Source organism: Poecile atricapillus, chromosome 23, assembly GCF_030490865.1.
Source record: "Poecile atricapillus isolate bPoeAtr1 chromosome 23, bPoeAtr1.hap1, whole genome shotgun sequence".
NCBI lineage: Eukaryota > Metazoa > Chordata > Aves > Passeriformes > Paridae > Poecile > Poecile atricapillus.
The window spans coordinates 6158615-6181493 of NC_081271.1; the positions used below are offsets into that span (position 1 = coordinate 6158615).

The window sequence follows — 22879 nt, forward strand, 5'->3', positions numbered from 1 at the left end:
AGCACCTGATAACCTCATCCTGGTGGATGTTCCCAACCTGGTGGGTGCTGTGAAAATACAGACAAGGAATCCAAGAGCCTCTGGCAGGTCAAAACAACGAGGGCATCCCTCCCAGAACCACTATTGCACCATTCCCCCAGCCCACTCTCTGCTCTGGCCTCATGCTGATGAGGGCCCTGAAAGAGGGGGACTTTGCTGGTGACACCATGCCCATAGCCCAGTAAAAAGTTCCAGTCCTGAACTTGCTCTCCCAGATGTTTCCAGGAAAACCAGGAGGGAAATGGAGAGGTAGCCTTGGCCCTCAAATGATGGAGGTGCCAAGCTGCAGACTCAGAGCTGCTGTGGCCAGAGACTCGTCCTGGCAGTGGCCAAACACTGCTCGTGTGTTTGCTGGGGACACCTTGGTGCCACCAGCTGTCAAGGCTCCAGCTCCTTCCTGCTCCACCTGCCAGCCTGGGAAGCTGGAGCCTGCTCCCTGCTGACTCTGCAGATGGGATTTTGGAAGGGCTCCAGAGCTCCAGCTGGTTTGTTTCTGCTCTGGAGTGAGGCTGATCCCTGCTGTTGCTGTCTGCAGCTCTGACCAGCTCCACTGAACAAAATTCCCCCATGCCAGACGCACGAGCCAGGGGCGTCTGGCCAGGAGTTTGGTCCAGGCCAGTTCCTGGGAATATCAGCAAGTTCATGGTGGGATGTGAATGGAGTGGAGGGAGACTTTTAGGAATTTCTCAGCAAGGCTGCCAGCTTTGTCTGGACTCTGTTAGTCCAGGAATGCTTGTGCTGGGGAGTGCAGATGGATCGCTCCAAAGGGATCTCTAAGGGTGGACGTAACCCTGCCAGGAATGAGGCTCAGGGAGAGTATGGAGTACAGAGAACCCCATAACCCTGACTCACACAATCCTATTCCCTTCCAGACCCCCTGAGCCCTGGCAATGTGACTCTGAGCAGTGCAGAGGAGCAGAACTCCTTACAGGCTCGCTGGAGTATCCCAGGGGGACAGAGGGACTTCTACCTGGTGACCCTGTGCGAGGGAGAGGACAGCATTCCAACCAGGAACATCTCTGTTGGTGGGGACAATGATCAGGTCACCTTCCACGGGCTGAGCCCTGGCCAGCAGTACTCTGTGCAGGTGGTGGCAGTGGCAGGGCCCTACAGGGCATCAGGGCACAGCGCAGCGGCCTGGACAGGTGAGCAGAGAGCCCACACGTGGCCCTTGAGGCTGTTCCTGCTGCCTGGAGGGGGCTGGGGGTGAGCACAGGGGCACAGGGACAGGACACCTGGTCTCAAGAGCAAGTTGTGGATCAGAGCAGCAAAATCTGCCTCCCCACAGTTCCTGGTGAGGGTGGGCTCAGAGGTCCTTGGTGCCAGCGAGTGTCAGGCACAGATCAAGAGCAGATCCTGCTTCGTCCCTTCTGGACTGTCTGGAGGGTTGCAGGCAGCAGCTTTCTCCCTTTCCCTCATCACAGCTGGATGGGTGGGCAGGGAGGCACCAGCAGACCCCCAGAGGGGGCACCTGCCTGTGCTCAGCCTCTGCTGGGTGATTTGTGGAGCCTCAGTTGGTGCTGTCCCAGAGCTGCCACTCTGGGAAGGGACAATTGGACATAGCATGGGGAGGAACCCACCCAACCCGTGGTGCTGGGGGCACTGAGAGCTCTCCTTGCAGCACCTTCTGCCCCTGTGTGGGATGGAGACAGCTGCAGTGTCCCAGAATCACACAACTGTTAGCCTTGGAAGGGACCTCTGGATATCATCCAGTCCCACCCCCTGCTCTAGGGTCACCTAGAGCAATTTGAAAAGCAGAAAATATCCCGTGAAAGCAGTCTTCCTGCCTGATGCACTGCCCCATGTCGTGCTGTCCTTGTCTCTTTCAGAACCACAAGCACCATCTGGCGTGAGGCTGTCCAGCCAGGGTAGCCCCCACAGGCTGCTGGCCAGCTGGGAGGAGGCAGCAGGGGAGGGCTATCTGCTGCTCCTCAGCCTTGCAGAGCACCCTGTGAGGAACAGCTCCTTGCCCAGGGCTGTCATGAGCTTCACCTACGAGGGCCTCCACCCTGGGACCCTCTACACCTTCGAGGTCAGCACTGTGGCTGGTCCCTACACATCCTCACCCCGGAGCATCTCCAACTGGACATGTGAGTGCCACAGCCCCGGGTTCCCCCTGGTGTCACACCTCAGGGCCCTGAGAGCACACATCTTCCACAGCTTCATCCAAGAGCTGGGCAAAAGGCTCGGGAGGAGGCAGAGGTGCTGCTGGATGTGTCTGACCCTGCTCTGTTTCCCAATCACTGGGCACAGCTGAGCCCGGTGCCCTTCTCCTCCCTCCCATGGCACTGCTCAGGCTGCCTTGAGCCACCCCCTCCACTCCCCACCACCTCCTCCAGCACCAGAACAATTTTTTCAGTGTTCCAGTTTGAGCTGTGCTGGCCCAGTGCCTGCTGGACTGGTGTGTGGGTGTCAGCAGGTCAGGGGTGGCAGTGGCCAAAGCACCTGGGTGCAGATTTTCCCAGGGAAGGGACTCCTGCCCCAGCACATTTGGAGCTGCACTTCTGCCAGGTGATTCTAGACCTTTCCTTTTGTAGACCCTTTGCCCCCAGAGCAGCTGACCCTCAGCAACAGGGGCCACAGCACCTCTCTGCAAGCCTCCTGGAGAGCAGCTTCCTCTGGCAGCACTGGCTACACAGGGACCCTCTGGGAAACCAAATCCCAGGAGCAGGTCAGGAATGTGACTGTGGAGAGCGGCTGGACGAATGTCACCTTGGAGAATCTGGTCCCTGGGCGACAGTACACGCTGGAGATGGCTGCTGTGGCTGGGCCTTACAGATCCCCCGTGAGATCAGCCAGCGACTGGACGTGTGAGTGTCAGTCCTGCCTGTCCCTGTGCTGGTCACAGCCACCGCCTGTCCCCCGGAGCAGAGAGCAGAGGTGGGGAGTCACACAGGGCTGCACAGGCAGAGTGGGCGCTCATCTGGAGCCACATTCAGCCATGCTGGGAGTGAAAGGGTCTGCAGTGCAGGAGGAACCCAGCACTGAACAGAAAACATTTCCAAATGTCACCCAGGGGAACGTGGGGACCGATCCCATCTCTGCTGTGGAGCAGGAGCTGGCTTTGGGGTGCTGGCTCCTGACCCAGACACTGCAGGGTGCCCAGGACAAGTGTGTGCAGCCCCACACCAGAACCCCACACCAGAACCCCACAATCACAGCCCCACAATCACAGCCCCACAATCACAGCCCCACAGCACAGTCCCACAATCACAGCCCCACAGCACAGTCCCACAATCACAGCCCCACAATCACAGCCCCACAGCACAGTCCCACAATCACAGCCCCACAATCACAGCCCCACACCAGAACCCCACAATCACAGCCCCACAGCACAGCCCCACAGCACAGCCCCACAATCACAGCCCCACAATCCCAGCCCCACAATCACAGCCCCACAATCACAGCCCCACAGCACAGCCCCACAGCACAGCCCCACAGCACAGCCCCACAATCACAGCCCCACACCAGAACCCCACAATCACAGCCCCACAATCACAGCCCCACAGCACAGCCCCACAATCACAGCCCCACAATCACAGCCCCACAATCACAGCCCCACAGCACAGCCCCACAATCACAGCCCCACAGCACAGCCCCACAATCACAGCCCCACAATCACAGCCCCACAATCACAGCCCCACAGCACAGCCCCACAATCACAGCCCCATAATCACAGCCCCACAATCACAGCCCCACAATCACAGCCCCACAATCCCAGCCCCACAGTCACAGCCCCACAATCCCAGCCCCACAATCACAGCCCCACAATCCCAGCCCCACAATCACAGCCCCACAATCCCAGCCCCACAATCTGCCTGCTCTCACTGCCTGGCTGTCTCTCCTCTCTCAGACCCCCTGGCTCCAGCTGGTGTGACTCTGACCAACACCCGGCGCCCAATGGGGCTCTCAGCCTTCTGGGACAAGACTGCTGGTGATGTGGACCAGTTCCACCTCCAGCTGTACAGCAAGAGCCATGCAGCACAGAGGAACACCTCAGTGGGGCCAAACACCCACAACTTCACTTTCCTGGGGCTGTCCCCTGGCACTCAGTACTTCCTGAAGGTGACTGTCCTCGCTGGTCCATACAGATCCTCGTCACACTTTGCCACTGAGTGGACATGTGAGTCAGAAGTTGGGATGGGACATCCCAGCACTGCCTGCAAGACTAGCAGTGACACAAACTTGTTGGGGTGGAGGGAGGGCTCTGATGACACCTGCATGCTCCCTGTCCTGGAAGACAGAGCATGTGCCATAGGTTAGGCCCCAAAAGACCCTTTTCCCCAGTTTGGATATTCCCCAGTTAAGTTGAAACTTCTGCCACCACTGGTGATCTCAAGGGACCAGCCAGGGACTGGTGGGAGAGGGATGAGAGGGAGGAAGCTTAGAGACCTGTATTGGCTTGCTGCTCCCTGTCTGTGGAGCAGAGCAGCCCCCTGAGAGCTGGGTGCTCTCAGCACCTGCCTGCCAGCAGCACCCTGGGGACACAGAGGAAGCTTGCATGTCCCCCAGGAGAACAGGAGATCCAGTGGTCAGGTGCCCCCACTTCTCTTCCAGCCCTGTGCAGAGATGCAGGCTGTGCCCTGGCTTCTCCAGGTGGCCCCTCCACCACCTCATGGGTCTCCATGCTCTGCTTTCCTCCAGATCCACTGTCCCTGGCTAACGTGAGTGTGCAGCCTGGCCAGAAACCCCAGGAGCTGCACGTGAGCTGGGTGGAGTCCGGAGGTGGCAGAGATCACTTGGTCCAGCTCTCGGTGGCTGAGTCCCTGTCCATCATCAGGAATGTGTCTGTCCCCCGTGGGGTCACCCAGCTCGACCTGGCGGGGCTGGTGCCAGGGTCCCGCTACCGCGTGGAGATCATTTCCCAGGCGGGGCCTCATCGCATCTCCTCCCAGACTGCCATCGGCTACACCGGTAGAACACAGCTCCCCCGCTCCCACCAGCCTTAGACACTGTGTGGATGGCCACAGTCCTCCAGCTCCCAGCTTCACTCCCACGCTGGAGCAGCCCAGGTTTGTCCCCAGTGACGCTGTTTCTCTCCCGCAGTCCCGCTGCCTCCTCGTTCCCTGGCTGCCAGCCCCGTCAGCACTGCCCGGGCTCTGGCTGTGCACTGGGAGACTCCTCCTGGGCACAGGGATGGATACCTGCTCAGCGTGCTCCAGGAGGGCTCCTCTGCACCACCAAGGAGCCTGGAAGCAGGGAAGGACAGCACCAATGTCACTGTGCCACAGCTGGATCCAGGAACCTGCTACCTTGTTAGGATGTGGGCAGTGGCTGGAGCCCACCGCTCCCTCCCCGAGAACGTCACCGCCTGCACAGGTCAGCAGCTGTGACAGCCACGGGTAATGGCAGTAGTGTTGGCACCTGGGGAGAGGAAAAGAGAGGAGGGAAGGAAGAGGGCACCCTGGCCTGGTTCCTGGTGAGGCTGGCCTGTGGTCACACCCTGCCTCTCCCAGCCTCCTCGTTCGAAGATGGCTGCATGTTCAGAAGTGGATCTTTGCCTCTCTCACTGGTGTGTCTTGTTTTCCCTTGCAGTTCCTGCTGCACCGACAAACCTGAGCCTTACCAACCCAGGCAGCTCCTCAGAGCTTTACACATCCTGGAACAAACCCCCCGGCAGGAGGGACCACTACCACGTTACTCTGTATAGCCTCAGCACCCAGAGCAGGATCCAGGTGCAGACCTTGAGTCCAGATGCCCTGAACATCACCTGGAGTCACCTGGAAGCAGGCAGCAAGTTTGCTGTGCAGGTCACTGCTGTGAAAGGCTCGTTAGAAGCTTCTTCCATCAACGTCACCCAATGGACATGTGAGTCTGACTGGCTGGGTTGGCCACAGTGCCCCACTGTGAGCCTCCACCTGAGCCTCCCAGAGCAGCCACCTCCACCTTCCTCATGCCCACAGCTTCTGTGTGATGGTCCCACCTTTCTGCTCACTGCCTTCACTCCATCCTTGACACAGAGCCAATCCCCCCATGCACCCTAGAGGCTCTGGTTATCTCCCCTGCCACATCCAGCTGCAGACCCCAGATACACTCACTCATGTGCCCTGCCTGGCGCTCTGTGCCCAGGCTTCTCTCCAGAGGATCTCTGCCCTCTGCCTGGAGGAGCCCTGGGCACAGCAGCCAGCTCTCAGCACTGAGCAGGAGAGCTCACTGTCTCCCTGTTGATTTCCAGATCCCTTGGCCCCTGTCAACCTCACTGTGGGCAGCCCCTCAGCCTCAGCGCTGGTGGTGTCCTGGGCAGTGCTGGGCAGAGGGGCAGAAGGTTTCGTGGTGGACGTCGGTGACGCAGCGTCCGGCACTCCCGTCGGGCGCACGGTGCTGGGTGGGGATGCCAGGAGCCACATCCTGAGGAGCCTGAGCCCTGGGACTCGCTACAGCGTGGCAGTGAGAGCCACAGCTGGGCCCTTCCATGCCAGCACCCCCAGCCTCACCCACTGCACACGTGAGTGTCATGCTCTCCTTGCAGGCAGGTGTTCTTCAGCAGATTCCCCTTCCCAGTTCAGTCAGACCATACTGGTCCAGCTGTCCACCCATGCAAGTGCCCAGTGCTTATTCCCTGCTGGAAGCAGCATGAGGAGTCTGTGCCTGATGCTGTGCCACACCTCGTCCCTGGCAGCCATCCACAGCAATCCAGTCTCAGACAGCAGCTGCCACAGAACCACAGCCAGCCTGTGGGACCCTGCTGCTGGCCCAGCTCCTGCAGCACAGGCTTGGCACAGGCGTGGAGCAGCTCCCTGTGCTGAGCCCAGCTGTGGCTGCTGGCAGTGACTGGTGTTTCCTCCCCAGGCCCGCTGCCCCCGGCCGCCCTGCGCTGGCTGAGCACGGGACACCCCGACAGGCTGAGCGTGGCCTGGGGAGCCACGGCTGGAGGCAGAGATGGATACACACTGACCCTGCACCACGCACAGCTGGGCACTGTGGCAGCCACAGCCTCGCTTGGGAGAGACACCCACAACTTCACCTTCACGGGACTGGCCCCAGGACACGAGTACTCCCTGGAAGCCACTGCCACAGCCGGGCAGTACCAGGCAGCAGCACCCAAAATCAGTGGCTGGACACGTGAGTGTACCTGAAGCAGTGTCCTCTGCAGAGGGGTGGGAAATGTCACAGCACTGGGCTGTCCTGAGGAGAGCTGGGAGGTTCATGGGGCACCTGGTGGTTTTGGAGATGTGCACCCTGCACAGGTGTTAGTGTTAGCAGTCAGTGCTGGGGCACACTGCGTGGCAGTGGTGTGTTCAGCTGTAGGCTTGCACAAGGACATGCTGATCAGGGCTGCCCAGATGTGCCTGTGCTGGGTCATGCCCTGCCTGTGCTCACCCATCTCCTGTGGCCAGGAGCACAGAAGTGTACAGGCACCTGTACCTGTGCACAGGAGGCTCTCTGAGTCTCTTCCCATGGGTAGAAACCACCTTACCATAAAGGTTCATGAAATTTATCAGTGTAGTCCCGAAGCCACTGCACAGTCCTCCCAGGAGAAGAGGTCTTTGCTCTGGAGATGGGCTAATCCAGCACTTCTCCCCACGCAGAAAGGTGCTGGGGCTGCTCAGAGAGCAGAGGCTGTGGCAGTGCTGGCAGCTGCTGGGTGTGGGAGCACACCTGTGCCCATGGTTCCCACCAGGCTGTGGGAATGAGCATGACCTGGCTGAGGAGGGCTTGGCATGTGAGGCACCAGTAAGGGTGAGCACCATTAAAGGTGAGGTGAGATGGGAGTAGGAAAAAGTGAGGATGAGGAGGTGTTTGCCAGAGGGGATCCTCCCTCAGGATAGGAGGATCATGTGTCTGTCTGCTGCTTGGTGTCCCTAACATGAGCTGTGGTGGCTCCCCAGGCCCGCTGCCCCCGGCCAGCGTGCGCTTGCTGAGCACAGGACACCCCGACAGGCTGAGCGTGGCCTGGGGAGCCACGGCTGGAGGCAGAGATGGATACACACTGACCCTGCACCACGCACAGCTGGGCACTGTGGCAGCCACAGCCTCGCTTGGGAGAGACACCCACAACTTCACCTTCACGGGACTGGCCCCAGGAAGCAAATACGTGCTGGAGGTGGCGTCTGTGGCTGGGTCCTTCAGGGCACCCGCGGGGAACGTCAGCAACTGGACGTGTGAGTACCTTTTCTGAGGGGATGTGTGCCTTGCTGGGCAGTCACAAAAGGTCATGGCCAGGAACGTGGCCCTACTGACCTTCAGAGCAGCCCCCAAGCCCTGCCATGGCACTGAGCAAGGCTCTGCCTACTCTCATCAGCAGCTCCACCAGCCTGGGTGAGGGTGGCTGGAGCTCCAGAGCCGTGCTTCAGGGGAGAGCACGGAGGAGGGAGCAGCAAGCAGGGTGTTCACCTTCCCCTGTCCTCTGCGTGTTCCCTCCTCACCCCTCCCCAGATGTCTCACCCCGTCTGGGATGGGGCTGTCCCTGCTCAGACAAGCACAGAGAAGTTTGCAGAAGCTTTGAGCTGCCTCTGGGCTGGTGGCTGGAGCCACACAGTCGAGGCTGAGTGCACTGTCTGGTGTGGTGCATCCCTCCTGATGGCACTGCTGAGGGACCCAGGCAGTGTCCTCAGGCCCTTTGCTGACACATCTCCTGTCCTGTCTTGGCAGACCCCTTGGCACCCCGTAACGTGTACATGACGAACCAGGGCTACCCCAACAGGCTGAGTGCATCCTGGAGAGCTGAGCCCCAAGGACAAGACGGCTTCAGGCTGCTCCTGTATCACTCGGGGTCAGGCGTTGTGGCAGCCAATGTCTCTGTTGGGAAAGGCACCAGCAAATTCACCTTTTCTGGCCTGGCTCCAGGACACAAATACCTGCTGGAAGTGGTGTCTGTGGCAGGGCCCTATGCAGCCTCTGCAGGGAACATCAGTGACTGGACAAGTGAGTGTCAGAGCTGGACATTCTGCACCTTGCACAGGCTCAGCCTTCCCGTCCCTCTCTGGGTGGGCTCAGCACCTGCAGTGGGAAGGGGCAGAGGCTCAGCCAGGACTGCAGCCTGGAGCTGTAGGCTCAGAGAATGGTTTGGGTTGGAAGGGACCTTTTAAGGGCCATCTAGTCCAACCCCCCTGCTAGTGGCAGGGACATCTTCAATTAGATGAAGATCAATTAGATCAGGTTGCTCAGAGCCCTCTCTAACCCGACCCCAAACACTCCCAGGGGTGGGATGGGGTGGGATGTACCAGTGTAGCAATGGGATCATGGGCTGGGCAGGAGAGGAGAGTCAGGCAGGGAAGTCCTGCTGCCTGTGGGAGGGTCTGGCAGCCACGAGTGCTGTTTCATTCAGGAGGCAGCCTCTGGCCCGTGGCCCCAGTGGCTGAAGTCTGGCTCCTCCAGGCAGGCGTGACTGAACAAGAGCACACGGGATGCCATGGCAGTGGTGCTGCCCACAGCCTGGGGGACCATGAGGCCTCACAGCCTGGGGGGACACCCCACCATTCCTTTTTTCCAGGCACTCAGAGAATTGCTGGCATGGGGTATAAAGGGAGGATGGGCTTTTTTTTTCTCATTTTATGGAATGTGGAAATGCAGATAAGCACAATAAGCCTTTTCATGTGCTTGTCCCCACTTTGCTTGGGGAATCCAGCGGTCCCTGCTCCCACGCTCAGCCATCCCCTGGTAGGGTGCAGGGAGTCATGTGCAGAGCCCTTCGGGCAGGTCTCTAATGAAGCTTGCTAATTAGCAGGAAGAAGAATCCATCTCCTCACGCTCCTCACTCTGTATGTCCTTCAGCTGCCATTTAAAGGTCATTTCTGGCAAACGGCAGCTGCAGGAATGTTATCACTGAGCATGTGGAGTCTCCTCGTGTCACCCATCTCCTGCCTGTGTCTCTGCAGATGAGAACAGAGCACATGCATAGCAGTAACTCTTCCTGGTGTGGTTTTTGCTGTAGCCCCCTCAGTTCCCCAGAATCTCTCGGCGGTGGCTGAAGGGAACAACACGATGCTGATCTCCTGGAGCAGTGTCTCTGGACAGCAGGACGACTGCCAGCTGTGGCTGCGGGACCCCCGGAACAGCTCGCTGCCCTGGCGGCACTCCCTGGGCAGAGGACAGGTCCAGCACCTCCTCCAGGGGCTGATCCCAGGCAGGAACTACTCTGTGTCCTTGAGCTGCGTGGCTGGGCCGTACTGGAGCAGCACCAAGCCCTTGGCAGTGCCCATGGGTGGGTACGCGCTGCCGTGGGGAGCGAGCGGGGCTGGCTGGAAGGGGGAGAAGCACCTGGGTGGCCTCAAGTCTGGATTGACCCTTGAGTGTCAACAAAGGCATGGGAAGTCTTGTGGTGGGAGACAGGGAAAGCCAGCAAGGTGAGCCTCTGGTAGCCACTGGCTCCCTAAGCTAGCCCCACGGCAGAGATCTGCTGTCTCCTGGCTGCTGTGGAGCGGAGCAGACTGCAGATCTCCAGTGGCTGATGTCTCCTGTAAGATGTGAGCTCAGGCCCTGCCCATTCCCACTGTCCTGTGGCCCATGGCACAGCAGGTTCCCAGGGTGTGAGTGTCTGGCTCTGCTCATCTCGCTGGCCTCGGGAGCAGGGGCTGACAGGGGCAGGCTCTGGCTGATCCCTCTGATGCACAGTCCAGAGCCTGCCCTATCTCCTCTGCAGAGCCAAACCCAGTGAAGGATGTGCAGTGCCTAGCAGAGTCAAGGAGCCTTTACTTGAACTGGACAAGCTCTCCTGGAGATGTGGAGGCTTACGAGGTGGTGACAGAGAGACTTTCTGAAGGACCCCCCACCTCCAGGCACACCATGAGCATCCCTTCCAGCGAGGCCAGTCTGGAGGGGCTGCAGCCAAACTCCTCCTACCGAATCATTGTGAGCACCGTGGGCATGAACGCGCTGAGGAGCCAGGCTGTGACTCTGCTCTGCAGCACAGCAGTGGAGCGTGAGTCCCCTCCTGTCCCACAGAGCCCAACAGCCGGTGTCACTGCTTAGAGCCGGCTCTCTCTGAGCCCCACGTGCTTGTGGTGCCCTGCTCGGGGTCTGAGGGTGCTGCTGGGGGCAGCAGGCTGAGCAGAGAGGTCTGGGGAGGGACACTCTAAGAGGTTTGCTGGTTCTCCTCGCAGCCCTGCCGCCGCCCCTGCGCTCAGACGCGTTCCCAGTGGAGGCCAGCTCCACGGTTATCATTTCACCCGAGCTGTTCAGCGAGGAGAACGGCCAGATCCAGTACTACGGTGTCATTGCTACCACCAACGAGTCACGTAAGTGTCCCTGCACGTCCCTGGAGGGCAGCAGCACCCCTGGACATCACTCTGGGACTGTCACTGTCACTGTCACCTTGCACATCCTCCTCCAGTGCTGAGGCCCACCCAGGAGATCATGTCCAGCACATGGTACGACCACTATTACGGGACAGAGGACTCGTACCTGGCAGTGCTCATACCCAACCCCTTCCATCGGAGGAGCTCCCCCGAAACCTGGCGGGTGCCGGTGGGAACAGAGGAGTGCGGCCAGTCCAGGGCAATGTGCAACGGGAAGCTGAAAGCCAACGAGCAGTACAGGTGAGAGGTGTCAGCATCCCTCCTGAGGGGAAGGGCTGGAGGAGGAAAAGGACTGCATGTGTCCCTGCAAGAATGCCAGCAGCTCTCTGGATGGCACCTCACACCCCCAAATCCTCAGCAGGGTTCTCCACCAAGCAGCATTTGAGGGAGGCAGGGGTTGGCATGCAGGGAATGTTAGGCAGTGTAGTGGGCAGGGAGAAGGAAAGCTGAGGCTGCCAAGGGCTGTGTGTGTAGTCTCAGGAGCTGAGCAGATGCCCAGCCCCAGGAGAGGAACTAAAACAGAATCTGTTATTTGTAGGACCTTTGTGACTCAGAACCATGTGCAGACGGTGCAAAAATGAAACTGATTTGGAAACAGTTTGAGTGGTGCCTGCATGGCGGGGGTCCAGAGGTTGGGGGTAGCAAACACTCAGTCCAAGTTCCAAGAGGTCCAAGTTCCCCTAGAGACACACACATGGATCCCAATAGTCATAATTTCAGAGTCTTATTTGACACTAAATAGAATCCAGGAACATGGGGGTACATAGTTTCTTGTAGGATACCTTTAAAACTGCTGATGGAAAAACAGGTTTTCCACTGCTAACAAGGAATGGTATCTTTAGTCAGTCCTGTTAATTTAGCAGCTGACAGTTTCATCAAATGGGGACCATATCCATGGGCATTTCTCTAATCCCCCAGAGTCTGGAACACTATCCCATTTCACTTTAAAGAAACTTGCAGCAAGGATTGCTGATGGTGATAAAGCCATTGAGCACATTAGGAAAAGAGAATGAAAGTCTGTGGGAGAGTGTGTTCATGAGAGACCTTCCCTTTCCACTGGGAATAAAGGGAGAATTAAATCTGCCCATAAGTTTTGTGGTGAGTGGGTGTTGGGCTGTCCCTTTCCCTTTCCCTTTCCCTTTCCCTTTCCCTTTCCCTTTCCCTTTCCCTTTCCCTTTCCCTTTCCCTTTCCCCACTCCTGTTCCTGTGTGCAGACATGGAAAACTTTAACTGACTCCTGTGGAGTTGTTTTATATTCACATCTGCACCAAACAGGGGCTCTTGAGCTGCTGGTTAGGGCAGCACTGGCCCAGATTGGGGATGACACCCAGGGGGTGGGAAATGGCTGTTTTTCCCAGGGGAAAAAAAAAAAAATGGGGAGTTTCCAGAGAGCCATTGCCTTGGAAATTGCAGCCAGAGTGGGGTCATGAGGAGCAGAGAGCAATTCTGCTGTGCAGGAGGATGGGTGACAGTGCACTCCTATCCCGTGTCCATCTCCTGTCCATCCCAGGCCCCTGGGCTGCTGTGGGCATCTCACAGGGGTTCCTCACCCATCAAATCTGTCTGTCCTGGATTGCTCACACCTCACCCTCAGGTGTGGCAGGGCAGGACCTGCCAGTTCACCCCTGAGCCTCGGCGCTGGGGGGACAGAGAGGGCTCAGCTGGGGATGGAGAGGGAACAGCAGGGCAGAGGCCTCAGACCAAGGTGTGTCAGCAGCCTCGAGGGGACTTCAGCAGCAACCAGGACAGCCTCCACACCCTGGCACCGATGGGCAAACACAGGATTTGTACCTGCCCCACCCACTTGGAGCTCCACCAGGACCTCCTGAGGGGAAGCAGCTTATTCAGGGACACCAGGCCCTGTCATTAATCCACCTGCCATGATTCAATAACGTGTCCTGAACTGTCCAGTTATTCAGGACTAGAAAGTCCTTCTACACCACAGCTTTCTTTCAGTTTGGCTGCCCTAAACAACCTAAATGTTCTCAGTACAAACAGCACTTGACCTAAATATCCTAAATATCTGACCTAAATATCTTAAATATCCAGCCTAAATAGCCTCAGTACATGGAACACTCAGCCTAAATACCCGACCTAAATATCTGCAGTAAACTGTGCTGCTGAGGTGACGATTGTTAGGGTGGTGAAAAGCTGACAGCTCATTCCCACTCAGAATTTCTGTTCTTGTTTCCTGTCTTCCAGTGAGTTATTTATCCACAAGCCCTCATCTTTGATGCCATGGCATCTGCAGGCTCACTTTTCAGAGGAGGTCTGAGCCCTGGCAGCCGCATGTGGGGCGCTGCCAGAGGGGACCCACACACACTCAACAAACTCTTGGCTGCTAAAATCCAGTGCTACCTATAAAAGCTTTGTCTTGCACTTAGGGCACAAGAAAGGGCCCTTCCAAGTGCCCTGCTCAGAAGGAAGGCAGCTCTGCAGAGAGCTGTGGGCACTGGTGCTGGCAGGAGGGGGATGAGGATGCACCAGCCACTTGTGTGTGTGTGCAGGGAAGGGTCTGGGTCAGGGCTGAGCCCTTCCAGCCTCTGTGTCAAACAGGGCTCAGCTCTTTCCTGTCAGCCCTGTTAACCAGCTGACATGAACATGGAATATTTTGTGTCCTATTGAAGACCAGACACTACCTTTCTCTGTAGACAACCCTTTGGAGGAGAGCTGCTTCCCATTTGTGCTTTCTGAACAATTTCTTTTGCTTTCCCAAGTAGGACAAACTTATCCAAGAGGCAGAAAAGGGAGGAAAGACTATTTCCACACATCCCTTTAAATCCATAACATTTTTTAACAAGATTTTTCCAGGCAGTGGTCCTTTTCCCCTGGGTGCTGGCTGCTGGGTGCTGTGCTCAGCTCAGGCTGTCCCTGACACAGGACTCTGCTTTGCCTTTAGGTTCAGCATTGCTGCTTTCACCAAATATGACCCAGTGGCCCCTGCTGTGACATTCACCATGTTCTCAGGTAAGCTGGAAAACAGAATCTTTCACACCTGGCTGGGTAGGTTAGAGCTAATGAACAGCCAGAGGGAGCTCATAGGCTATATGAGCCCTATATAATATATATATATAAAAATATATATAATTATATATAATATAGTTATATATAGTATAGTTATATATAATATAATTGTATAAAATATAATTGTATATAACTGTATATATTATATAATATATAATATTATATAATTATATACAATATAATGAGCTCTATATAATAAATAGAATAAATTCAGCCATATATCATAGAATTATAAAATGGTTTAGGTTGGAAGGGACCTTAAAGCTCATATAGTTCCACTCCCTGCCATGGCAGGGACACCTTCCACTAGCCCAGGTTGTTCCAGCCCTGTCCAGCCTGGTCTTGGACACTTCCAGGGCTGGACCAGCCACAGCTGCTCTGGGCAACCTGTGCCAGGGCCTCACCACCCTCATTATAAAATACTTTTTTACTGACTTGACTCTTTATACTCTCTCTTTTTAATTCCAGCTGCTGGATCCAGTGCAGACACAGCTCCGCTCTCAATGCCAATAATCGCTGGAATCATTGTGGGATTTCTTCTGACACTTGCAGCTATTTTTGCTTTGGTTTACTGGAAACAGCTCAAAGCAAAGAGGTGAGCATGAGCCATATCTTACCTATTGAGTGCAGGCTGAGATACCCAACCTTCAGCTGGGTATCCAACTCCCAACCTCCAAGCCTGGAGGAGAGCAGGGAGAGGGTGCAAGAAAAGACTCAGACAAACCAGCACGTGGGCTAGTGGAATTGTGCCTGGCAAGCTCAGAGGCCAAAGGCAGAGGGGAGAGAGGAGCTCCCCATGTGCAGTTAGGTCACAAAACCCTACAGGTGTGCAAGGCAATGTGCACAATACCTCATGGCATCAGTCTCTGCACTGCAGGCAAAAGTAACAGCCCCTGTGCTTTGATTCTAGAACCAAGAAGAGCAGCCCACCCCAGGAAATGGTGACCTACAGCTTGAGGTGGGTGCTGGAGTCTGCCCTCTGTGTGGCCCCACAGCAGCTCCCACTGTCCTTTACTTACTTCCTTTTTCATGCTTTGACTCAGGAAAAATCCAACACTCTCCTCTCCCCAGTTATTTTATAAATAAGTCTTTCCCAAGTTCAGTATTTATTGCCCAGCTCCATTCCAAGTCTGGCATTGTCTACACCTCCTGTGTGAGTTTCTGCAGCAGGAGAATATTCTCATCACCCTGAAATCCCTCCCAGTATTTAAACTGGGCAATTAAACTCCCAATACTCCCTGGGCAGTGAGGTGGGCTATAAACCACCCCTGTGTGCACCCAGGTGCTGCAGGTTTCACATCTGGGCTCTCAGTGGCTCCTGGCCAGGTCAGGCCTCCCAGGAACTGAGGCAAGGTTTCCTCTGGACTTCATTTCCTGCAGGAACGTCCACCGGCCAGTTCCCCTGCAGAGCTTCAAGCAGTACTATGAGATGAAGACAGCAAGTGCTAACCACGCTTTTTTCCAGGAGTTTGAGGTGAGGTGAGACCCCTCCTAGGGCTGGCACTGGGTTTCTCCACTCGGTGGTTCATGCTGCTGGGTGTCCAATGTGGGGTGCTCCTCTCCAGGGATGGTCACCCATCTCTAGCAATCCACTCACCCTGTGAAGCAGCCTTGGAGGCCAAAGGTTGGATGGAACAAGTGATCAGCAGTTCCTTTGCTCAAAACCTGCTTTGTTCAAGTTGTGGTCAAAACACAGAGCAGAGTGCCCCAGCCCTGACTGGAGGTGAAGGTGAGAGGGGTGGTGATGAGAACCACCCTGGCAGCGTTAGGAAAGAGCCTGCAGCCAGAGGGAAGGTCAAGGAGCACTCAGACCTCCAGGGTCAGGCTGGGAGCTTCACCTCAGGCTGCCTTCCCTGGCTCCCACTGCCAACATCTGCAGCCTCTGGGCTGTTCTGCTGCAGCATCTTCAAATTCCCATCAGCAATTTCAAACCCTCCTCAGATCACCCTTGTCTGGCTTCTTGAGTGGGGACAGGGGCAGAAGCAGATGTGGCACAAGATATTTCTGTTTGCTTAGCAGAAAATCCTCTGAGCTTTGTGGTAGATTTCCAAGTCTTTTCCCCCCAGTTCTTGTTCTTGGGAATGAACAGTGCTGTTGGAAAAGCCACCATGGCTCAGAGTGCACAGGCCATGTGAGGGAGGAGTGGAGCAGTTCTCTGTGTGAGGGTAATCCTCTTTACCCTCCAGACAGAACCACTGGCCATGAGCAGGGGGCTGAGCTGACCAGGAGTTCTCCAGAGGAACGTTTGTGCTTTTCCCCTGTCCTGCAGGAGCTGAAGGAAGTTGGGAAGGAGCAGTCGAAGGTGGAGGCTGAGCTCCCAGCAAATGTCTCCAAGAACAGATATCCCCACGTGTTGCCCTGTGAGTGCTGTCTCCTCCCTTCTCCCCCAGCAGCCAGGGTGGCAGCTCACAGGGCAGTGTTTAAGGACAGGCTCCTCGCTGCCAGGGTGAGTGCCTGGCTCCTTTCCTGGGAGCAGGAGGACTCTTGAAATGGGCCTCAGTTTCCATTTCCCTGCTGGAGACTCGAGGCTTGATGGTTGAGCCAGGGCTGAGCCATCAGCTTCCCCAGCTCCTCCAGCGGGCTGCTGGGTGAGCCTGGCTCAGGATGGGTCCTAACAGGGGACCAAAGGGGGTCCATGAGCTTCACTCATGAGCCCAGCTCTGTTTCCCAGTCCCCTGCTAGCCCAGCTGGCAGGCAGTGCTCACCTCTCTGGGGAGAAGGTGCCTGGCAGAGCACAGAGCCTCCCTGCTGGAGTTGCTGAGGCTTCTCCCACTGGCTTTCCCAGCTGGCCATGTCCTGCTGAAGGGCTGCCCTGGGGCTCACCTGGGTGTGGTCTCTTCCAGATGATCACTCTCGGGTCAAACTGAGCCAGCTGGGGGAGGATCCACACTCAGACTACATCAATGCCAACTTCATGCCTGTGAGTGCCCACTTGCCTTCCCCACTGAGATATGGCCACAGGGCACCATCACAGAAACCGCCTGGGTTGAGGCAGAGTGTCCCCTTCTGTGAGGGCTGGTGGGCACGGGGTGCTGGTGAGGCACAGCTGGCACAGGCCAGGAGAAGCTGGGGGCAAGGTGGAAATGTGTGGTTGTCCTTTAGCAGGCATTGGTGGAGCCTGAGATGGCAAATGCAGAGGTGTGAGTGTGGGAAGACTGGCAAGTCTCTCTGCTTTCTTCTCGTGGACTGTCTGTCCTGTTCCATCCCCTCCCAGCTTACTGCCCTGTCTCTCTGCCTCCTCTTTTTCCTTCTGGCCTGTGCAGCTGCCTTTGAACAACCCTGGAGCTGTGCCCTCATCCCCCAGCTGGGGGGTGTTCCCAGGTAACAGGGGGGGCACACGGCATGCATGTGCCCTTGTGTGGCTCTGGGGGACATGTGTGTGCCCAAGGGCAGAGAAATATCCTGAGACCCTGCATGCTCACCCTGCCCTCAGCAGTGAAGGGGAAGCTCAGGGCCGACCCAGATCTGTCTTTCCTCAGTTAGGCTGAATGAGGAACTGATTGGAGGGAAATGGTGTGGGTCACTTTATTCCAAGTATGTAGAGAGTGTATGCTGGGCAGTTCATGTTTCCTGTGAAATCAGCTGCTTCTGAGATCAGCTGCCTGGGAACTGTGCCCATGTGGGCTAAGGGCAACAGGAATTTCTCCTTCTACCACAAAACCAGACCAGGCACTGGCAGGACTCACGTGCCTTGGCAACCTGCTAACTCACCTTGCTCTTGTCTGCCTCTTGCTCAGGGCTACACATCCCAGCAAGAGTTCATTGCCACCCAGGGGCCCCTAAAGAAAACCATCGAGGACTTCTGGAGGCTGGTGTGGGAGCAGAACGTCTGCAATATCATCATGCTGACAGTGTGCATGGAGAATGGGCGGGTAGGTCGGTGCCAGCCCCAGCCCAGCCCAGTCCTGGGGGTGTGAGCTGAGTCCAGGGCTGGGTCTGTGTCCTCCACAAAACCCTACTCTGATATGGCTCCAGGATGAGCACAGTCCACACAGCTTCCCTGACAGACAGTTTGGGGGAAGAGAGGCTGATCTGTGCAGCTCAGCCTTAGCTTGGGGCAGGAGCTTAGCCAGGACCACCCCCATCACCCTCAGATATTTCCACAGAATCTGAAATTGCCATGTCCTCTGGGTGAGCCACCTCACATGGACTGTTCCTCCAGTCTCCAGGCATGATGAGACCCACACAGGTCCTTTTTTCTGGAAGAGGCTGAGCTCCAAATGAAGGGGCTGTGAGAGAGAGCTGTGCAAAGCTCCCAGTGGGAAGGGGAAACACCCCTGCCTGCTCCCCAAGACCTGTCCTGGCTCCCCTCACAGCTGCTCCTCTCTAGATGCTCCCTGGGAGCCAGAAGATCACCTGGTCCCTCCCTGGCCTCACTGAGACCCTGTTGTGCTCCAGGTGCTGTGTGACCATTACTGGCCATCAGAATCTGCCCCGGTGACCTATGGGCAGGTGCGTGTCCACCTGCTGACACAGAGCAGCTCTGAGGAGTGGACCATACGGGAGTTCAAGCTGTGGCACGTGAGTTCCCACACCAGGGGATGTGAGGCCCTGTCTGGGGCTTGGGGTAGGCACTGGCATTTCTCCTCAGTGCTGGTGGCACCTTTCCCTGCCATTTGTGGGGCTCAGAGAAGATCCCAGCCCTGAGGAGAAGCCTCCCCCTTCAGACGGGTGACATGGGGGTGTCCAGCATGTGTCATGCTGCTCTCCACCCTTGCCCTCTCATTTCCATGTCCCTGGGCCAGCCTGCAGTTCCCAGGGCACATTCCCTGGCAGTCAGGGGCAGATGTCCTCCCTGCCACCTCCAGTGTCCTGTGGGGCAGGGTGGAGGAGCAGACAGCAGCAGGCAGTGCAGACCCGACGGTGGCTGATCCCTGCAGCTGAGCCGGGTGTCCTCAAGCCCCTGGGTGCTGGCAGGGCTGTGGGGCTGCCTGGGGGGGCTGCACACCCATCAGCAATGCCCCGTGCAGGAGGGTGCCAGGGCAGAGCGCTTCGTGTCCCACCTGCACTACACGGCGTGGCCCGACCACGGCATCCCCGAGTCCACCACCTCCATCATGACCTTCCGGGAGCTGGTCCAGGAGCACATCCAGAGCACCAAGGATGCAGGGCCCACCCTCGTGCACTGCAGGTGATGATGGTGGGGGAGAGCAGGGGGGATGAGGGTCCTACTCGAGCTGTGCACAAGAGCACAGGAGGCAGAGCTGCTGCGTGCTGCCCCGGGCTGTGGGGCAGGGGAAGATGCTCAGCACCGACCCAGGGCAGCCTGAACGGCTCCTCAGCTCCCTGCTGGGACCAGTGCCCAGGGAGCAGCCTTTGGGAGCGTGTCCAGCAGCCTTTGGGAGCCCAGGGGCTGTGCTGTCAGGCCTTGTTTAACCCTTGCTTGTTCTCAGTGCTGGCGTGGGCCGCACTGGCACCTTCATTGCCCTGGACCGGCTGCTGCAGCAGATGAGGCAGGAGAAGGTGGTGGACATTTTCGGTGTTGTTTACACCTTGCGGATGAACCGGTACCTGATGATCCAGACGCTGGTGAGATCTCTGCTCCCTCTTTCCCCTGGCCCCTCACTTCATCCCACTGAAGCTCACAGCTGGATGAGCTGGCCTGCCAGCCCCAGCACCCCCAGGCTGGCCCTCAGCCTGTCCCTGTGTCATCCTGCTGCTCAAAGCAGCAGCTCAGCTGGAGTGGAAATTGCTGGGGGGGGGGCTTCAGCTGCTTCGTGCCCTTCTAGACCCACAGCAGCAACATCCAGAGTCTCAGAGACCTCCCAGGAGGCTCAGAAACACCCTGGAGCACTGAGGAACAGGATCAGGCCCTTTGCAGGCAGTTCTTAACTCAGACCATGCTGCTGGTCTGTGATGTTCCACAGTCTGTCTCCCATCTCCAGTCCTTGGGGCTGGCACAGGGTGTCAGAATTGCCCTTCAGGAGAGGGGCCATACCCCTGTGAGATGCTGTCTCTGCAGTGTGACACTCTGTGTTGCTGCCTGCCTTTGCCTTGCAGTCCCAGTACATTTTCCTGCACAGCTGCATCCTGGACAAGATCTTGGAGGAGCCTCTCCTGGATTTATCAGGGACAGAGAGGTAAGGCCTTGCTGTGCTCTGATCCACAACCCCTCCCAGCCAACCTTGGCTCCAGGACAGGGCAGGGAAGCCCAGGCAGCCCCAGCTGGTGCTGTGAGTGAGGCCAGCACAGGGTGGGTTGTTCCCTGCAGCACGGGGAGCCCAGCACGGAGCCAGCTGCAGTCTCCTGGGTACACCAACACCAGAGATCTGCAGGGCTGTGCTGGGGAAGGCATTTCCCTCTGGCTTCCCAGCCCACAGGCATGCCCTGCCATGTGTACAAACTGGAGAGGCTGGTGGCAGCTGGGTGACCTTGGGATGTCCCTCCTAATGAAAGTCAAGAGGGTGGAGTAGGATCCAGCTGGGCATGGTTTTGACCACCATCATTGTCTTGGGGCTACATCTGGAGGTCTTTGTGGTCAGATTGTCCCCTCTCTCATGCAGAGCAAGGATGTCCTTGTCCTTGCTGCCTCTTGGGAATGAGCCCTGGGATGAGTCCCTCAAATTCAGGGGTTTCATTCCCAGTGAATGGGAATGGTCCCTGGGCTGTGTCACCCCTGAGACCTGGCTCTGTCTAGGGGACAGCAGGTTGTCACAGGCCAGAGCTGGGCTCTGGCCCCCTGGCATTGAGGGGTGAAGGTCACAGGCCTGTCCCCCTGCTGCAGACACAGCCTGGGTGCTGCTGGATGAGCTCAGCCTCACCCTTACCCCCTGGCTCTCTCCCCAGGTCCTGCCCCATCCCTCTGAAGAGCTTTGCCCAGCACTATGCTCAGAAGGCAGCCAAGTCCCACATGGGCTTCCTGAGGGAGTACGAGGTGAGAGCTGTCCTGGGCAGGTGCAGGGAGTGCTGCCATGGCTGTGTGTGCTGAGGGCACCTGGGGACTGACTGAACCTGGAGGACACCCCGTAAGTGCCTCCTGAGTGGGTCCCATGCCCCAAAGTCCTGGGTGTCCTGGCAGTGTCCCCTCCCCACGGCATCGCATGCCCAGGCACACAAACTCCCTCCTTCATTCTGCTCAGGTTCTATCCCACCCACACCTCCCCAGGTGCCTGCAGCAGCTGCAGCCCTCTCCTGCCAGCATGGCACAGCCCTGGCAGCCCTCTGCAGAGCTGCTCTCGGGGCACTGCTGCATCTGCAGCCGTGATCCCCCTCTGCCGAGCACAGGATTCCTCAGGAGGCCCCAGCTCCTCCTGCTCCTGAGCCTTCCTGCTCACTGTCACTCTCTGTCACCCTGGCAGGCCCTCCTGGAAGTTGTCAAGGAAGAAGCCAGCTCTGCATCACCATCTTCAGGCAGCCAGCAGACACGGCCCTCCAGCATCCTGCCATGTGAGTTCTGGCACAGCTTGCATCCTCTTCCTTCCTGCTCCTGTTCCTCCTGCCAGGCTGGTCCACAGCATAAGAAAGTATTTTGAGACTTCAGTGACTCCCCCAGGAGGTTACTGAGGTGTTTGGGATGGAGCACATGGTGTTTGGGACTGGCATAGGTAGGTTTGCTCAGCCTGGAGAAGGTGAAGGGGAGATCCTACTGCTCTTTTCAGCTCCCTGTGGGAAGGCACAGGGCAGACACAGAGTCTTCTCAGAGGTGTGCCATGGAGGGTCTGGAGACAAGGGGGATGGTTTGGGAGGGTAATCCAACTCAGTAGAAGGAATAGTGAATTCCCATGAAGATAGTCAAACACTGGAACAGAGGCCCAGAGAACCCACAGGCTCTCCATCCATGGACAGAAGCAGATCTGCATTGCCTCAGACACTGACCTGCACTACAGGAGCTTGGGATAGAGACCTGTCTTTTGGGAACCAACATCCACAGGCTGGAGATGAGCACTGCAGAAAGGAGTGCCTTTGCCAAGAAATGGTGAAGGAAGAATTGAATTTGTGTGGCAGTCAGTCTGCAAAACCTGTTTGAGCTCAAGACTGCCTTGAATCCCTCCAGCTCCCACTTACTTTGCAGATGATCGCTCCAGAGTGAAGTTTTCCCCGCTGGAGCAGGGCCCTTTCTCAGGACTGCTGCAGGTGTGGCGTGTCCAGGTGAGTCTCCCTGTGCCTGGCTCCTGTGCCTGGCTCCTGTGCCTGGCTCCTGCACTGCTCCACTGGTCCCTGTCACTGTGTGGAGAGGAGGGGACTGAGGACACCCCTTGCCTGCCCACTTTGGGCTGTTCTCACTTGTCTCCCTTGGTGCTTTCTCTTCTGTCCTTGCCTCCTGACCTGCTGAGCTCTCTTCTCTTGCTGGCCATTCCTGCAGCCACCTGGGCCAGCAGAGCACCCTCTCCAGCAGGACAGTAACATTCTCCTTCCCCACCCAGGGCTGCAGCTCCAGCAGGGACTACCTGGCTGTCCATGGCCCTGACAAGCTGACCATGGAGGACTTCTGGAGCGTGGTGTGGGAGCAGGATGTTCACACAATCCTGACACTCCTCCCGTGGCAGGAGAAGGGGGAGGTAAGGCACTGTGCCCACCTGTGCCATGGCAGAGCAGGAATCTCTTCAGTGCAGCTGGAACTTGCAGAGCTCTCCAAACTC

At 57.4% G+C, this 22879-nt stretch overlaps 1 protein-coding gene across 8 annotated transcripts in view; it reads left to right on the forward strand.

Annotated features, from left to right (window-relative positions):
- Positions 1-22879, forward strand: part of LOC131587656 (receptor-type tyrosine-protein phosphatase V-like) — a 35912-nt gene that overhangs the window by 7433 nt on the left and 5600 nt on the right. For 6 of the 8 annotated variants that reach the window (XR_009279401.1, XR_009279400.1, XR_009279402.1 and 3 more), the window contains 30 exons: positions 912-1184; positions 1869-2129; positions 2577-2849; positions 3893-4162; positions 4684-4953; positions 5086-5358; positions 5575-5847; positions 6215-6484; positions 6829-7101; positions 7869-8141; positions 8632-8904; positions 9914-10183; positions 10622-10900; positions 11082-11216; positions 11312-11516; positions 14176-14243; positions 14769-14895; positions 15211-15258; positions 15681-15774; positions 16570-16660; positions 17144-17220; positions 18038-18172; positions 18699-18821; positions 19271-19431; positions 19694-19829; positions 20301-20380; positions 21087-21174; positions 21599-21686; positions 22312-22388; positions 22664-22798. Coding sequence is in view for 4 of the 8 variants with exons in the window: in XM_058855756.1 (XP_058711739.1) it covers positions 912-1184; positions 1869-2129; positions 2577-2849; positions 3893-4162; positions 4684-4953; positions 5086-5358; positions 5575-5847; positions 6215-6484; positions 6829-7101; positions 7869-8141; positions 8632-8904; positions 9914-10183; positions 10622-10900; positions 11082-11216; positions 11312-11516; positions 14176-14243; positions 14769-14895; positions 15211-15258; positions 15681-15774; positions 16570-16660; positions 17144-17220; positions 18038-18172; positions 18699-18821; positions 19271-19431; positions 19694-19829; positions 20301-20380; positions 21087-21174; positions 21599-21686; positions 22312-22388; positions 22664-22798 (5399 nt within the window). In the remaining 4 variants the exon portion in view is untranslated. Of the gene's footprint in view, positions 1-911; positions 1185-1868; positions 2130-2576; positions 2850-3892; positions 4163-4683; positions 4954-5085; positions 5359-5574; positions 5848-6214; positions 6485-6828; positions 7102-7868; positions 8142-8631; positions 8905-9913; positions 10184-10621; positions 10901-11081; positions 11217-11311; positions 11517-14175; positions 14244-14768; positions 14896-15210; positions 15259-15680; positions 15775-16569; positions 16661-17143; positions 17221-18037; positions 18173-18698; positions 18822-19270; positions 19432-19693; positions 19830-20300; positions 20381-21086; positions 21266-21598; positions 21690-22311; positions 22389-22663; positions 22799-22879 lie in introns of those variants that run through there. The other 2 variants (XM_058855758.1, XM_058855759.1) reach the window with 2 other exon arrangements.